This window comes from Dermacentor albipictus, chromosome 7 (assembly GCF_038994185.2).
Source record: "Dermacentor albipictus isolate Rhodes 1998 colony chromosome 7, USDA_Dalb.pri_finalv2, whole genome shotgun sequence".
In the NCBI taxonomy this organism is placed as follows: domain Eukaryota; kingdom Metazoa; phylum Arthropoda; class Arachnida; order Ixodida; family Ixodidae; genus Dermacentor; species Dermacentor albipictus.
This window is the reverse complement of record NC_091827.1, coordinates 20,308,760-20,326,964: the sequence shown is the minus strand read 5'-3', so window position 1 is coordinate 20,326,964 and position 18,205 is coordinate 20,308,760. Positions and strand designations below refer to the sequence as shown.

At 50.5% G+C, this 18,205-nt stretch overlaps 2 protein-coding genes across 3 annotated transcripts in view; one reads left to right on the top strand and one right to left on the bottom strand.

Annotated features, from left to right (window-relative positions):
• Window positions 1-8,547, top strand: part of LOC139047346 (non-homologous end joining protein Ku-like) — a 9,152-nt gene extending 605 nt beyond the window's left edge. Inside the window, exons 2-3 of one of the 2 annotated variants that reach the window (XM_070521168.1) lie at window positions 2,307-2,667; window positions 8,254-8,547. In XM_070521168.1, the coding sequence (XP_070377269.1) occupies window positions 2,307-2,667; window positions 8,254-8,446 (554 nt within the window). In that variant the 3' untranslated portion in view covers window positions 8,447-8,547. The remainder of the gene's footprint in view (window positions 1-2,306; window positions 2,668-8,253) is intronic. The other variant, XM_070521169.1, reaches the window with a different exon arrangement.
• Window positions 1-18,205, bottom strand: part of Trim9 (E3 ubiquitin-protein ligase Trim9) — a 258,926-nt gene that overhangs the window by 168,742 nt on the left and 71,979 nt on the right. The gene's annotated exons all lie outside the window — the stretch shown is intronic.

Sequence of the window (18,205 nt, the reverse complement as noted above, 5' to 3'; positions counted from 1 at the left end):
CATGTCGAGACACACTTTTCGCGACTCTTCCCTTCACAGGAAACCGACGGGCTAGGACGCAGCAGCGAATGCGCTCGGCGCAACGCGCATGGCATGGCTGGGCGCATCGGGCTAAGCAAACGTTTAAATACAAGCGCACGCCCGTTATCGTTAAATGCATTGTGCCATCTTCGCAGACGCCCTATACCAGACGGCGTCAGCAAATTTTAATAATAATATTTGGGGTTTTACGTGCCAAAACCACTTTCTGATTATGAGGCACGCCGTAGTGGAGGACTCCGGAAATTTTGACCACCTGGGGTTCTTTAACGTGCACCTAAATCTAAGCACACGGGTGTTTTCGCATTTCGCCCCCATCGAAATGCGGCCGCCGTGGCCGGGATTCGATCCCGCGACCTCGTGCTCAGCAGCCCAACACCATAGCCACTGAGCAACCACGGCGGGTGTCAGCAAATTTTAGTTGCACATTAGAGCTTTCGTAGCGCCTTCTGGACAGCGCCGGTTCTTAATAGTTTTTACGCGCAAGTGTAGTGTGTCACGTCTGTCAAATCGGCGAGATTACGTTTGCCGCCGCAAGGTAGCGAGCGCCGGAGGAGGGGGAAGGCACCTGGAAGTGGAGAAGAGATTCGCCACGTTGGCGCTCTTTCCGTTTGTGCTTCGACGCCGCTGTGGTCCTTCCTTTCCTTAGATCACTATCTCTCTGCGGATGTTGGAACGTTGTTGTGCTTCGACTTCGCCCGCGCCGCGTCTGGACGGCGACGCGGATGTACGCCAAGGAACGCTCCATCTCAACGGCCTGCGGTGATTTTGCGGCGACCCGGAGACCCTTGGAGCACCACCTCTGTGAATTGCCAGCGCTGGCACAGGAGAGCTCAAGGGTCATCGGGCAACAGGGCCTACCTGCTGTGACACCCAGCGACCTCTTGTTCCCGTCGCCCCCTCCCCCCCCCCCCCCCTTCGATCTATCCACAGCCTCTTGGAGTTTCAGGCGGCGAAGGGGATCACTGCCTCCATCACCGGCCTCCTCAATGAACGGACGAGACTCCCGATTCCCTTCTCCTTCCCTTCCTCTCACCTATATTTCCCACTTTCCCTGGCGCTTGCCGGAATCCGCGGGGTTGAGGCCCAGGCATCTTCGCTTCACTTCAGGCTGCGGAAATTAAGCGTCACTTCCCCATTAAACCACTACTACTGTGCAGGTTCACGGCGTCTCATCTTTGAATGCGTAGCAATATGGGCTTTCTCTGTGGCACAGCAGCAGACGTTGCACATACATCGAGAGAAGGGTTTCCTTGACTTCGGCGTACAAAGCGCTACCTTTTCCCTCTATACTACACGTTGGGGGCTCGCCACAGCCTAGCAAATTCCCGAAAAAGTGGAATGCCTCGTCGATTGTCTTCGTGGCACCTGCGTCACTGGGATTTCGCAATGGAGGAAGGAAAAAGTTCGGAGAGAGCATTACGTAACGCAGCCAGCCTTGGCAAGCGAATGCTCCGCGAATGTAAGGGTACCGTTACAGACATCGACTTTGGGACCTTCGTCTGCATACTACTCGTTATTTACTCGTTGTTTTTTTGAATGAATAATAAACTGAAACTGGAAGCCAGCCCCTTGCTCAGTGGTGGCCCGACACGTGACCTCTTGCGTTGAGGTTACGGAGCAAGAAGAGACTGGAATTAATTCAAATTACCGGGCTCCACGCGTGGCGAGGCTGCGGAGCTTTTCTTCTCATATCGCGTGGTCCACACTGTAAAATGATTGACATCCTTAAAAGTGAAAAAGGGTGTAAATGTGTCTATAACTCACACCCTTAGGGTGTTATCTAAATAACGGAAACCCTAAGGGTGTGAGTTATAGACAAATTTACACCCTTTTTCACTATTTAGGGTGTCAATTATTTTACACTCTTAGAAACATTTACACCCTTTGGGGCTTATCTTGTCCCACAACAATAATCGTCATCTGTCTTGCCCGCGTTTCCCTGCTTTAACGCTGCGAGCCCGGTACTTCCCAGTCACGAACGGCATGCGCGTTATCAGTGTGACGCAGCATTCTCGACAGGAAAGTAGCGAGCGCCGAGTTTTCAAGAAAGGAAACGCAAGCAGGGCATATGACGATTATTGTTGTGGGACAAATATACACCCCAAAGGGTGCAACAGTTTCAAGAGTGTACAGTGCACAAAATCTGGAGCTCGACCCTATACGCGCACCGCACGCGGATCGAGGGGTACGTGCCCCTATAGATTTGATCCGAATGAGTGATTTTGAACGTGCGCACAATTAACAGTTCACTGAAGCTCACTCAGTGTACGCAGAGTACGACGCCGGCTTGGGGCCACCCGGCGGGCAGGCCGGCGGCGACCAAGAGCAGCCGCCTCCGCGCCGAGAGATTCGGCCGCCGCCGTGGGGTTTCTACGCGGTCGTGGCCACGCTAGCGGTGGGCGCCATCGTGGCCGGGGCGGTGCTCGGCAACTCGATGAACGACGTGGCCCGAGCGAAGATGGCCGCCGCCGCCCGGAGGAGCGCCGGCGACTACGAGGACGCTTCCACCGTGGCCGACACCGAGACGCCACCGCCGGCAAAGTACCGCGCTGACACCACCACCACCACCACCGCCGCCGCCGACGACGCCACCAGCGCCGCCGCCAACGCTACCAAACGGGCTAGGTATGCATACATATAGCATGCAAATATATACAATTATATGCATGCATATATATGCATGCATATAATTACAAAGCATGCATATATATACAAAGAGAGGTTGAAAAGTATTTCCTTGCTATTTCGAAGTTGTCATTTCTGTTTTTCATGCATACATGTATGCGTATATGCATGTGTGTATGTATATATATATGTATAAATGTGTGTATATATATGCGTCTGTGAATATCTATATATTGACCTTGCCACAAGAATGTACTATGAATATCTTGCCATGTTGCTGCCTGTTGTTCATGGGGAGGTAGGACTAGTCAAGCTGCCGTTATGCAGCTTTTATCCTGCCATCCCTACCACGTTGTATATATCAGTGTACTTATGTGGTAAAAATAACCTTCTTGTTCTTCTTCAATTTATTATGCGAAGCATACTAGCCGCACAACCACGCTCTTCCTTGCTGCGCCGCGCGCGGTCGCGTAGCTACCATATGACGTCATAACAGCTGCAAAGCGGACGCTTAAGCTTCGCCTTCAAGAGTGGAACGCGACAGCGTTCCCGTCGACCCGCCAAGGGGTGTATGGGCTACGGCGCAGCGACTACGCGCCCCGCATCGGACGCGGTGAGCGTCGAGCAACGCAGCAGCGTTCGGCGCGACAAAGAAATGTGCGCCTGAGCAAGCGACGCACGCCTGAGCTTTAGAAACAGCTCGTTTCTAAGGCAACACCGCGTTCACTAGAGGCGCTTTTGTACCGCTTTGAAGCATCGAACTCGTGGCTCGGTGGTAACGTCTTCGTCGGAGACCCTGGTTCGATTCCCACCCAGTGCCTGCTGGGATTTATCGGCACTGCTGCTGGGATTTATCGGCACTAGGCACTGCTGGGATCCCAGTGCCTGCTGGGATTTATCGGCACTGCTGCTGGGATTTATCGGCACTAGGCACTGCTGGGATCCCAGTGCCTGCTGGGACGCCGACGCCGACGACACCGGCTTTTCTGCGACACGAGCTCCTTAACGCTGACCCGTTAAAATAAAGGCTAGTATGCTTCGCATCCTTGGCTTAACCTTAGCTAAGCCACAGCCATTTTTTATTTACAATTTATTTATTTATTCATTAGTAAAAATACAGATAATTGCATGTGCCTAGTATACATAAGGAGGTCCGATAGTCACAGACTGTATCGGGACCTCCTGCTAAAGACACTTACGATGTTATACAATGTTTAAAGCAACAGTTGCATCTATCTGCATACATATAGATGCATACATATGGCATGCATCTACACATCACCCAGAAAAACTGACCACCTTGTATACGCAATGCCTCATGACCTCGAGCTTACCGCAATCTTGGAAGAACGCTAACATAATCCTAATCCATAAGAAAGGGGACTCCAAAGACTCGAAAAATTGTGGACCGATCGGCTTAGTCTCCGTTGCCTACAAAGTATTTACTAAGGTAATCGCAAATAGAATCGGGAACACCTTAGACTTCTGTCAACCAAAGGACCAGGCAGGATTCCGTAAAGGCTACTCAACAATACACCATATTCACACTATCAATCAGGTGATCGAGAAATGTGCGGAAAATAACCAACTCTGATATATAGCTTTCATTGATTACGAGAAAGCGTTTGATTCTGTCGAAACCTCAGCAGTCGTGGAGGCATTACGGAATCAGGGTGTAGACGAGCCATATGTAAAGATACTGAAATATATCTATATAGGCTCCATGGCCACCGCGGTAATCCATAAAGAAAGCAACAAAATCCCAATAAAGAAAGGCGTAAGGCAGGGAGATACGATCTCTCCAATGCTATTCACAGCGTGTTTGCAGGAGGTATTCAGAGACCTGGATTGGGAAGAATTGGGGATAAGAATTAATGGAGAATACCTTAGCAACTTGAGATTCGCTGATGATATTGCCTTGCTTAGTAACTCAGGGTACCAAGTGCAATGCATGCTCACTGACCTGGAGAGGCAAAGCAGAAGGGTGGGTCTAAAAATTAATCAGCAGAAAACTAAAGTAATGTTTAAAAGTCTCGGAAGAGTACAGCAGTTTACGATAGGTAGCGAGGCACTGGAAGTGGTAAGGGAATAATTCTACTTAGGGCAGGTAGTGACCACGGATCCGGATCATGAGACTGAAATAACCAGAAGAATAAGAATGGGCTGGGGGGCGTTTGGCAGGCATTCTCAAATCATTAACAGCAGGTTGCCACTATCCCTCAAGAGAAAAGTGTATAACAGCTGTGTCTTACCAGTACTCACGCATGGGGCAGAAACCTGGAGGCTTACGAAAAGGGTTCTTCTGAAATTGAGGACGACGCAACGAGCTATGGAAAGAAGAATGATGGGTGTAACTTTAAGGGATAAGAAAAGAGCACATTGGGTGAGCGAACAAACGCGGGTAAATGACATCTTAGTTGAAATCAAGAAAAAGAAATGGGCATGGGCCGGACATTAATGAGGAGGGAAGATAACCGATGGTCATTAACGGTTACGGACTGGATTCCAAGGGAAAGGAAGCGTAGCAGGGGGCGGCAGAAAGTTAGGTGGGCGGATGAGATTAAGAAGTTTGCAGGGACAACATGGCCACAATTAGTACATGACCGGGGTAGTTGGAGAAGTATGCGAGAGGCCTTTGCCTTGCAGTGGGCGTAACCAGGCTGATGATGATGGTAGATTTCGGACAACCTTAATGTCCCGCGCCATATTGTACAATTCGCCATCTTATCAGCTCTGACTGACTGGCCCGGGGGGTCGCTGCGGCCTGTGCGATTGGCTCGAAATGCCGTCATTGCAAAATGTGACGGATGAATGGACATCAAGCGCGTCCCCTTTAAAATGGGGTGGTGTCGGCTACTTCTAAGCTCAATCACTTGTACCTTTCTTCTGCGCCTATTATCGACCTGTAGAACCCACGGTTCGTGATTGTTCGCGCATATATGGTGGCTTCCTTGCACGTCTTTGATTTATCAGAATTCGTCAGTCTAACGCTACCACTCATGGGCCCTCCGTATTTCTGCAATTTTTTTTTTCGCGCTGAAGGAAACTATGTCGCAAAATAAGAAATGACAACAACACCAACCAAGCGATAACTCTCTTCTTTAGTTAATAAATAAATAATCCTGAAATAAGATTATTTCCCTAAAATATATTCCATAAGTTACTCAATTTAGGACTCGAGAGAAAAGACGGGGAATGCGGGAAATGGAAATTCAAGACGATGAGCAAAACGTGAACAAGGTGAATGCAGGAGCCAACGTTTCGACAACTAGACTTGTCTTCTTCAACGCTTCCTTGAAGAAGACAAGTACACTTGTCGATACGTTGGCTCCTGCATTCACCTTGTTCACGTTTTGCTCAACAATTTAGGACTGGAAGTTATGATGACGGTGATGATGACTTATTGGCATCCCCTTCGTTCAGTTTCCTTTCCCTTTAACTTACCGTTTCTACACTTGAATTGAAAGTACAAATAATTTTGCCGACGCAAATTTACTTGGCTTCGTTATCTGTCAATCGGCTTCATTCGGTTGCGGCCATAAGCAAAATCACGGGCACCCCGGTCCGCCCTTCTTCTCGTTCGCGAAGCGGCGTACATACGCCCTGAACATTCACTTCAAGATGTCAACTTTCTCCGCGCGAACATCACTTCCCCATCTCGACACACTCATCCCGCGATGCGGGCATCGCAGATCACACACTTTTGTCCTCGTGACAAAACCATGCTACGAACAGCGCGCAAGCCTGTCTCCTTCGTAATGCGAACAGCACGAACAAGACGACGACGGAGTGAAAGGACACTCCGTCATCGTCGTCTTGGTGGTGGTGGTGGTGGTGGTGGTGTTGAAGCAGGCGACATAAGGTTTCAATGGATTCCGTCACACGTAGGAATTGATGGAAACGAGAAAGCTGACACCCTTGCACACCTAGCGCTGACGTGTGTCCCAAAAGTGAAAGCTCCAAAAGCTTTTAAAATGTACCCGACACAATACAGAAACTCCTGCCCTTGGTGCGGAGAAATACCAACTCTTTACCACATAACACGGGAATGTAAGCATAACTACACATTCCATAAACATAAAAAACCCGAGTGCGGAGCAATTGGAGGGCCTGCTCACCAGCAGCGCGCTCACCGCCCAAAGGGCAATGGTGCAGCACGCGTGCGAAGTGGCCAGGCTCAGTGGAGCCCTGGAATAGGGGCACACCCATGCTGAAGAGCCAGGCAGCAAGCGCAAAACGGCTCACCGCTAAACCCCTTGATAGAATCAATAAAGGTTTTTCTCTGTCTCTCTCTCAAAACCCTAAGGGTGCAATCCGCCTTCACTTTTAGAGAGATACACAAGAATCCACACGAATCCTGTGTCGTCGTCTTGTTCGCGCTGTTCCCGTTACGAATGTATGCCAAACTCGCCCAACTTTCCACTTTAAGAGGAAGCTTTAGCTCGGGCCCAACTCCGACGCGGCCTGTTCAAATACATGTAAAACGCAAAAACGTTTTTATGAGATAACTCCTCGACCGATTTTGATGAAATTTGTTGCATTTGAAAGAGAAAGTTAAATTCTAGTGACTGTTGGAAGCGGAATTTCGATTTAGGGCTTGAATTTTCTTAATACGATTTTCAAATATTTGACCGTTTGAAAAAAATAGAAGCACGAAGTTTACAAAGTCATAGCTCTGCATCAAGAACTGATATCGCGCTTCTGTAAACGGCATCCATTAGATCATTCAAAGCGGACAAATTCAATATGTCATTTTACATCTTACGTGAATTTGTTACGTTGGTTACAACGGTTTTGCAAAAGTTGTATTTCCCTACGATTAATTTTTTTTTATATTCATGTGCAACATATCAATTTTGTCCGCTTTAGATGTACTATTAGATGCTATTCACAGAATTGTATTATCAATTTTAGTGGTTGAGTTACAGAGTTGTAAACTTGATAGTTTCGTTTTTCGAAAATTTTCGATTTTTGCCAATTTTTAATAAAAAAATTTACGACCTAACTCGAAAATTTGAAACCAACAGTCACCAGATTTTAAGTTTGTCTTTTAAATGCAACAAACCTCGTCAAATTTGGTGCAGTGGTTGCCGAGAAAAACGAATTCTCCTTTTACATGCATTTAGATAGGAGCACTCGAGGTAAAGCTTCCTCTTAATAGGAACGTTTAGCGTGTCCGGTATCCGGGGAAGCGCGGGCGGTTTTCCGGTTTAGCGGGGGCGTAAAGGTGAGCGGCCCGATCGGTGACGCCAGCTGGTGGCGCAAAGCTCAACCACACAACCACAGAGCTAATTACTGTATTCTGCTTAGCTGCTGGGGTAAATATTCGACAGTGGCGTAATCGTGTTCACAATTATGCCGCTGCCAAAAATTTGCACGAGTGGCGAAGCAGGATATGGTGAGTTACTGCAGTCTTAGCTATGCGTTTGTCTGGTTGAGCTCTACAACACCAGGCGGCTTCACCGCTCACGTTTACGCCCCGACCATCCGGTAACCCGCCCAAACCGCTCCCGTTTACCGGATTAGCGTACAAGCTAAACGTCTATAATGAGAAAGCCCCTCCGTCGCTCTTCGTTGGCGCCGCAGGAGGACCACCACCCGCGAGGAGACGCCGGCCGTCGCCACGTTGGACGCGAGCGCCGACGAGGAGGAAAACGCGACCACCGCGCGCAAGCGAAAGAAGAAGACCACGGGCGCCGGCGCCGCCCGCGTCACCACCGCCACCCGCAGGCGCAGGCGGAAGACCACGGCGGCCGCGGCCAAAGCCGAGGGCGAGTGACGCCGCCGGAAAAACGCGCCGGGCCGCCACCGCTCGCCGTTTTGACCCCTCGCGAGAGGCGCCAATAAACTCCGATCGCTCCCCCCTCTGGAGAACGACAACCGGCGTTCGTGTTTGTCTTTCTCTCCTCGTCCGTGTTCAATTGTGCGCTGGAACGACGTTTCGAAATGCTAATCAAAACCAACTAGCCCAGCTGTCCATACTTAGCCCCCCTCTTCTCCTCCGATCGGCCAAACCACGAACGGCTGTGTGTGTGTGCAGGACATTATATATATATATATATATATATATATATATATATATATATATATATATATATATATATATATATATATATATATATATATCATAAGAAGCCAACGAACACTGACACCAAGGACAACATGGGGGAAATTACTTCTGCTTAGTAAATGAAATAAAGAACCGATCAATTAATGGAAATTAAAGTGGATGAAAAGAAAGACATACGAAGGTTGTGGGTTCGGTTCCCACCTGCGGCAAGTTGTCTTTTCATGCACTTTAATTTCCATTAATTTATCGGTTCTTTATTTCATTTACCAAGCACAAGTAATTTCCTCTATGTTGTTCTTGGTGTCCGTGCTGGCTTCTTATGAATAATAAAAATCGGGCCCCTCGGTGAACCCTCTTTCTTCGCGTTATATATATATATATATATATATATATATATATATATATATATATATATATATATATATATATATATATATATATATATATTCGAACGTGGAACGAGAACACGACGATCCCGGGAACCTCTCAATTGCTGCGGGTTGCGCTGTACCGTAGATGCGGTTGTGTAAGGCGTTATTTAACCGGGGCTGGAGCGTCGGCGAGTGCGGCTAAAAGAAGTAAGCGAGAGATATGATCGAGGCTCGTATAGCATGCGGCTCCCCGGAACGCGCATCAGCACTCCAGCAGATCACTGCGGCTTGATCGGAACCGTCCTCGTCAGATTCTACCGCAGTCGGGCAGGGTAGCATGTGACGTCATGAATCGAAGTGCACACCAGCCTTGTGCAATGTGTAGGAGGCGTTGGCTGAGCACGAGACTGTGGGCTGGGCATTGCGCTTTCGCTACAGATAGCTTTAACGTGGTCACGGACGCAGCTTTCAAACGTGCTAGAACAAACACGGCGGCCACGATGACGTCAAAGCTATTTGCAGTGTTCCGGGCTGAGCATGGCAGTAGTGATGAGAAGCTAACCCAAGCGATTCGGAAGGAGAACCACAGTCGCCGCAAACTGCTCGATCACAAATCGGCGAACGAACTCCGCGGGGTTGAGGCCCAATGCATCTTCGTTGCACTTCAGGTCGTTTCTGGTCACCGCCTCGCTGTGCGGCCAATATTTGTTCCGTTAAGTGCAAGTTGAGAAGCAGTTTTCCGGCGCTACCAAGTACGTGCTCGTCCCACGTGAGCGGCCTGAGGAGCAAGGGGGGATTCGAGGTAACCCTATAGGGGGAGGGCCCTTATCAAAGTATGGAGAAAATAGGGGGACGGGTTCCTGCAGCACGCTCACTACTGTCAGCCGGCATGTCTCGCGGGGGGCCCAGGCCCCTAGCCTACAACTGAATACAACGGGGGCTGACTACAACGGGGGCTGACCGCCCCCCCCCCCCCCCCCCGGTATCCAGCCCCCGGGTTCCGCCAGTTCCGAGAAGCAGAACTCTCGTATCTGGACACTGGAATTGCGTGACCGCCGAACGACAAGCCGAGTACGTTAATCTTCCCAAGCTACTCTGAAGAATGTCAAGCGGGAAGGTTACCACCAGTGGGAAGCACAAGACAGAAATGCAACGGTGCGAGGTGGCGAGGAAATTCGCAAGTACACTGTGTGCGCGAGCGGGCAGGGAGAGGAAAATTGCAAAATCAGTTTCCGCGGAAGTCAGCGAGGCGGGAGAAGGATCGCGAAAGGGAGGGGGGAACTCGTCATCCATCCAACAGTAGCCGAAGCTACAAAAGGGGAAGAAAGAAAAAAACAGACAAGACCACGCGGGCATCACTTTGCAGCTTCAACTATACCGTTGGGTGGACGACAATTTCTCCTTTCGGGAGAGGAAAATCGGAGGTCTATGACGACGACGCCCGCGCGCACGATGTTAATCGGTATAGACCGCCCCGGATACTTGGCTCCTCGCACGCGCAGCGCACCGATAGCGGCTTCCAATGCGGTGAGCTACGGAGCGCCAAGGAAGGGCCCGGACGCCTTGCGGCGAAGCCTAAGGAATGAAAACAAGAAAAAAAAACGAAAAAAAATAAAAGAAACCTGGAGCCGCAGGGGCGCCATAAATCGAGGCCGATACATTATTCAGTGGGCCGCGGGGCCTCGCGAGGTTTGAAACCGGAGGACCGCGGCGAGCGCCGGCTACAAAACGCCGTCACAGCGCCTCCCTTCTCCCCTGCGCGGCTTGCGACGGCGGCCGCAGCAGCAGCGGACTCTTCTACATAATGCCAACGATAACGCGCGACGACCGAAGGAAGCCCGCTGCCGTCTCACTTGCTTTCTCGTTCGCCGCCGCCGCATCGCGCCGTCGACCAGCCCCACCACCGACCGGCGATTTCCTTCGCGCGGGCCTTTATCACATTCCGCGGCGATCTTTATTCTTGTTTTCTTTTCTTTCTTTTTTTAGCTTTAAAAACGCGGCACCCGCACACCGCTCGTCGAGCGAGAGAGGCCCGCCTTTTTTGTTTCACGACTACGCGTGTTCCGCCGAGGAAGACGCTACCTCGGACTCGCGGTGAGCCCATCGCTCGTCCTTCGCGAAGGACCGTTTAGGTTGGCCCTCTCCCCTCCCCAGCGCGCAAGATTTATCTTTTCACGCGCACAGCGACGGCGGGTCCGCGGCGTCAGCTGCGCGAGCTTCTGCTGCTGCGTGGCTACGTTTCACCCTTTCGCTGTCATTTTTCCAGTTTTTTTTTTATCTTCTTCCGCCTTTGTCTCCTCAATTTCCTTCTCTCCCACTTACATCTCTCTCTCTCTCTCTCTCTCTCAAGCCGTCCACGAGAGAACGCCAAGAGCGCGCGCGCGCTGTCATTTTTTCAGTTTTTTTATCTTCTTCAGCCTTTGTCTCCTCAATTTCCTTCTCTCCCACTTACATCTCTCTCTCTCTCTCTCTCTCTCAAGCCGTTCACGAGAGAACGCCAAGAGCTTGCGCGCGATACGGCGGCAAGCGCGAGCCGGACGCCAGATGCTCGTGCGGAAGGATAAGGAAGGACCGCGCGCAAAACACAACGCGGATGCGTGTGTTTTGCGTAAGGAAAGAAAAACGTAAGGAAAGAACACGTAAGGAAAGAAAAGCGAAATGCGAGGGGACGCGTCGCCAACGGTGAAGTCATCGGTCAAACTGGAAAGTGGCGCCGGTGGCCCGCGGGACGCTGGCGGAAAACTGCGGGAACGAACGAGAGAGTGAGAGAGAAAGAGAGAGAGAGAGGGGGGGGGGGGGGGGGCTTGATCGTCGGCGGCTGCAGCAGCGCTCCGTCACAACACGGCCCAGGCAGACCGCGGAGACGAGGAAAGAAAAATATCACTCGCTTCGAGGCGACTACACATGTAGATGGCGAAAAACGGTGCGTTACCGGAACGCAAGGGAACGTTAAGGGATAAGAAAAGAGCAGATTGGGTCAGGGAACAAACGCGAGTTAATGACATCTTAGTTGAAATCAAGAAAAAGAAATGGGCATGGACAGGACATGTAATGAGGAGGGAAGATAACCGATGGTCATTAAGGGTTACGGACTGGATCCCAAGGGAAGGGAAGCGTCGCAGGGGGCGGCAGAAAGTTAGGTGGGCGGATGAGATTAAGAAGTTTGCAGGGACGGCATGGCCACAATTGGTACATGACCGGGGTTGTTGGAGAAATATGGGAGAGGCCTTTGCCCTGCAGTGGGCGTAACCAGGCTGATGATGATGATGATGATGATGACCGGAACGCGGTCGCGCGCGCTTTGATTGCGAACTTGGCTGACCGTGCGGGCTACTGCCGCTGTAGCTGCTGTCTCGCTGAATGGCTCGCACAAAGGACAGCTTTCATATTAATCCTGCTGGCTTATAGAGTATACAGCCATCTGTACTACGTGCTACAGATGCGTTCGTTAGCGGCTCTGTTCGCTGCGAAATTGCGACGAGAAACAGTAAGCGGTACTTAAAACGCCCTCACCGAAACAAACGCAACGCCTTTGGCCGCGTAATTCCTTTCTTCGAACGAACGCTTTCGTTGCTTTCCTTCTCGGGAATTGCTGGAATTTCCTTCTAAGCGCAAACCATCATTTTACGCGCTGCTCCACGGAAATAAAAGCTTCAGCTTGCCCTTAAACATCTTTCCCATTTCCGCAATACATATCGCGTTATCGGAGAGGTCTATAGAGCAGCAACAACGCTGATGGCGCTACCTAGTCAAGCAACGTTTAAGCAGACGTACTAAAGCGCCAAACAGACGACACAAGAAGAGACACGGACGAGCGCTTGTCCGTGTCTCTTCTTGTGTCGTCTGTTTGGCGCTTTAGTACTTCAGTAACATGCACCAAGTAGCCCAACAAAAAGTTCTGTTTAACCAGAAGACATATACATATGGGTAATGGTAAGACCAACGACATTCTACTTAAAATGCCGGTGTAAAGCGTTGATATAGCGGAACAATCGCTAACATGTAATCAATTTATGATTTTTCTTTCGACGAGAGCAGTCACGCAACGGAAATAACGCATCTCAAACGCATTGTACACAGTTGGATAAAGCGGCACACGTCGTCACTGCCAGCTTTGCATACGCGGCCGGACATCCACGGCTGCAGTGGGCCGGGCAATCCCGTAAACGCTATTGTAGGAAGTTTACGGACAAGCTAATAAAAAAAAAAGACGCACTACACGCAAGGTACAACGACAGGCAGCCTGTATGGACGCGAAGCGTGAAATGGGGCCCATACGAGGCAGTGTCGCGAGATAGCAGTGGTATGCTAAATATATGTAGGCGCCATATATATCTAAGCACGAAGAAAGCAGCGTATGTTTGGACCCGAAACGACGAACCGGCTGTGAACGACGCCGTAAACAGGAAGGGTCACACACGCCGCGCAATCAGACTCCCGAAAATGCCCGCATGCGTGCCGGGCGGAGGAAGCACGGATTCCGATTCCGCCATGCCGACGCAAGCGCCGTAAATCGAGCCCGCAGCGAACGACGCGGTCGCAACGGCGGTGAAGGCGTCCCACGGACGAGCAGAGGAAGCGGGATGGGGAGCGCATTCCTCTGACGTATACATGGTCTTCAATGCGCGACGAGCAGTGGCGTAGCAACGGGGGTGGGGGGGGGGGGGGGAGTGCACGGGGCCAGTAGGGGGGGGGGGAGGGGGTGACGTATACGTCTGAAGACACCCGAAAATTGTCGATATCCTCGCCTTCCTCGACTGCACACACCAGGGGGGGGGGGGGGGGGTTACGGGACAGAAGAGCTAAGGGCCCCGGGTGCCAGACGACGTAGCTACGCCACTGGCGACGAGAGTAGCACCCCATTTAAGCTTTTTGCGATGCCCCTTTAAGCACGAACCAATGATTAATTAACTAATTAATTGACTGATTAAATAACTAATTAATTGACTGATTAATTAACGAATCCCTTTATACTTATTTATTTTACAGCCCAATAACATAAACCGTTATCTTCAATCGCTTAAACGTTTGGATTCTGTCCAACCCAGAGCGTCGTTCAGTTGTACTCGCCGCAATCGATCATTTTTCGGGACGGTACAGCCGGAGCCAAAGCGCCGATTAACGCAAATGTTTCCGAGACGCCACACCACATCCTAAATTAATTTAAACCTTTAACATAAAATAAGGGCGCAAATCGGTCTATATTTCTCGCACCCTTACACCCATAAAGGGTGTATACCAGTGCGAGTTACAAAGATATTTACACCTTTGTTCACTTTTAAGGGTATAAATTATTTTACAATGTACCCACCACCCCACCGGCATTATCTTTAATGATCACCTGTCACTGCACATATGCTAGATAGGCGTGACGCGGACAAAATATTAAAATGAGCAAATTCTTTCGCATGAGTAATCGTAAAGCTTCACATATTCGACGCTTGTTTCGAAAGAAAAAAAAAAGAAACACTGCTAAGGCGTCGAGAGCGCATTGTAGTGCTCGGAGGGAAGGGCCTAAACGAGGCAGTCTCAACGGAGCCCAGACACACACTGCTTTGCTTCCAGCATACTCCAGTGTCCGGGCCAGCGTAATACAATACCGGCGTGATACCTGAGATACTGCCATGCTGGCTGGCGGCCGCGAGCTGGCACTCACGTGGTCTTGATGCTTGCGGCAGCGCATATGCGCACCTTGGCGCCGTAGACAACACAAATCACGCGCGATGTGAACATACACACGTACACACGACGTTCCATCGCGAGTAGCCGAAGTGAAACTGCCGACGTTGCGGCCATTGTGGTGTTCTTTCGCGCGTATATACGAGGAACGCGCATCTTCAAGCAATCATTTTACGTGCAACTATATTTACCTGAGCTATATTTACACTTAGTCTTCTCATGGAGGAGGAGGAGGAGGAGGAGGAGGAGGAGGAGGAAGGAAAGGTAGGTAGGTCAACCATACGAACGTCCGGTTTGCTACCCTACACAGGGGGAAGGGGTTTATGGGAAGAAAAGAAAGGAGAGCGAGGGAGGGAAGAAGGTACTATCGGTGTGAATACGTGCGGATGTCCATAACTTCGCGCCTATAATCGGTCACTGAGGCCAGTCACTTTGACGAAACGTAGCAGTGCCCCTGTCGCTTTGTAAGCCAATCCCTCTCATCGTCTTCCCTGCAGCACGCGGAAGCGGCCTTCATGCGGCTGCCCCACGTGAATACACTGCAGGACCATCACTGGCTTCAAGGTTTCCTTCGGGCTTTCGAGAAAACTTTTACAATATTTCAGAAGGCGCGCCTTAGATCACTTCGAGAACAGCCCGAAATGCACCGCAAAGGGCGTGTCGAGCTTTTATTACTCTTTTTCATCGGCATATCATTGTAGTAGGATGCTAAATATAGCAACAAACCGAACCGCGAAGTTTCGGAAGAGCAAGCCGGTGGCCCCGGCCCAACAAAAGCGCCATTCCAGTGTCAGATCGTTTTATAGGCCATACGAAGAAGCACGCTCGGATAGCAACACTTCGCTAATCATGCACGCTCCATCGACTCCTCGATGCATTCACGACAAGATCCCGCGCACACGCGCAAGGCGTTCGTCAGCGGTAGCACTCCGCCGTGTCGCACGGCTGCGATGCGGGAAAGGACGCGTACGAATAATCGCGCCTCCGCTTCGGCAGAAACGAGAGCGGGTGCCAAGCGTGCGTGTGTGTTCACAATGACATTCCTTTCTCGAGCCTCTCATCTCTACAAATGCGCCGGCGGCCTCTCCAATCCCGTGGTGACGACGTCCTGAAGCGACCCCGGGCGAACGGCGGCTCCATTATGTGCACCACACGGCGCGAAGGGCCGAGGGGGAAGTGGCTGCAGGGGGCTAAAACGTTGGGCTAAACGGAGCACTTGCAGAGCTTCGCAGCCCTCCCCTCCCTCCTTCCCCGAAAGAGAGAGAGAGGAATGAGATTCAAATGGACAGCGTGGCTGCTTCTCCCAAGCTACACACGACGACGGCTATTCACAGCGCTTACGCTGCACAGCGTTGCCAGGTGTTTCCGCGCTAGTGGCAGCACATGCGGGACGCTTCCGTTTTCAGACGACGCCACCCCCCCGCATGTCACCACCGAAAAGGAACAGAAAGAACTGCGAAAGAAAAAAAAGAAAGATGGTACGGGGCAACGGGGGCACCATCCCCGTCAATCCATCGGATCCACCATTTCAGCAGAGGCGCCGCAGACGCGTGTATACAGTTTTGGGCGAATAGAAGTGTGCACCCCCCCCTCCCTAACATCCCCCCCCCCTTCGTCTTCGAAACGTGCTCGAACAACGCCATCCTTGTGAACGATTCGCGACCGAACCAGAGATGAAAAGAGGGGGGGAAAACAAGCATGAAACTCGCAGAAGGAATGGACTGATCGGCGCTCCCTCTTGAAGAGCGATCCTTTGTTCTGGGAGCCATTCAGCGTTAATTTGCGATAGCGGCGCGAGCTTGCATTCGATCGGGACACACTTGGCGCGCGCGCGCCCGGAATGCTCTCAGAGAGAGAGAGAGAGAGAAGAAAAATAAAGTAGGAAACTAGGAGAGTTCGCGGGGAACAAAAACAGGGACAATTACGGAGCGCGTGTCTCAATGCGACCCCATTAACCCGCGGCCCTGTCCCCCCCGCATTCCTTTTTTTTTTTTTCATGCACAGGGAAGAACAAATGCAGCCGAATGGAACCACCCGCTGAGAGCATAGCGATACGGAGAAGAGCCCGCCATAAATGAACACTGTTCTTGCGGGGAAGGAGGGGGGGGGGGGGGGGGATACGAGCGAAATGAGGTGCGGCTGTGTATAGGGAATCCTTCAACAGAGACCGCCCGGGTCAAGACGTGTGGATGGATTCCGGCGATGTTCCCTCGTATGCGCCGCAGCAATCTGCTCGCGTGCATAACTAACTACACGGAGATTGGTTCGATATCCGCGGAACAATCTCGGGGCCAGGTTAATTGGTTCTTCACAAAAGACGTCAGCGCGAACATAGCTATAGAACGATGAAGAAATGCAGTACATGAAAAAAAATTTAAAAATAAAAGAAAGAGAAAAATAAAGAACGTCAATTTTGAAGTCCACGCCGGATTTCATTGATTCATGCGGCCAACCGTAAAGCAACGCTCGAGCTATTTCAGCACCCAATGCTCTAATTTTGCCAACCTGAGGTTCTTTAACTAGCACATAATTCTAGGTAGACGAGCGTGCGTGCGCGTTTGTTTTTCTACGTCGCTCCCAGCGAAGTCCGGTCGACTCGGACGGGAATCGCACCCGGCGACTTTGCGCTTGGCAGTAGAACGCCATTATCAATGAACCGTGGCGGGTGCAGGTCCGCGCCGGTTTCTTCACTGATGCGTTACTGTCTTTCATCGTTTGAGCGATACTGCACCTCTCGTTTATGTAATAACCTTCGACGTATACCATTAGCAGCAAGACAACTACATAGAAACCAGATTACATAGAAATCAATCACATCGCTCAAACTACTCACGCGCACGTTTACAACGTGACTGGCCTTCTTATTGGAGTTGTACTTTTTCTTTCCGTCTCGCCAATATTCCCGCTGCGCAGAACCTCAGCGCAAATTATTCGCATTCGCAGCGTCAGATGCTGTACGGGCGTAAAAGTTTGAGTCATAGACCAATTTACACCCTTACTCACTTAAAAAGGGTGTAAGGGTGTGAGTTATGAATAGATTTACACATTTATTCACTTAAAAAGGGTGTAAGGGTGTGAGCTGTGAACCGATTTACACCCTTATTCGCTTAAAAAGGGTGTAAGAGTGTGAGTTATGAACCGATTTACACCCTTATTCGCTTAAAACGGGTGTAAGAGTGTGAGTTATAAACCGATTTACACCCTTATTTACTTAGAAAGGGCGTAAGGGTGTGAGTTATGAACCGATTTACACCCTTATTCCATCTTTTGAGGGTGTAAATGAGTTTAGAGTGAATGCTGCTCCACATCACACTTAGCCAATTAATGGCAGTATACAGCAAGGCAGCAAGCAGCGCGATCATCGCGTAGTGTACTCGAGAGTCCACCGCCTCGTGGCAGCATTTGTTCAAGTTCATTG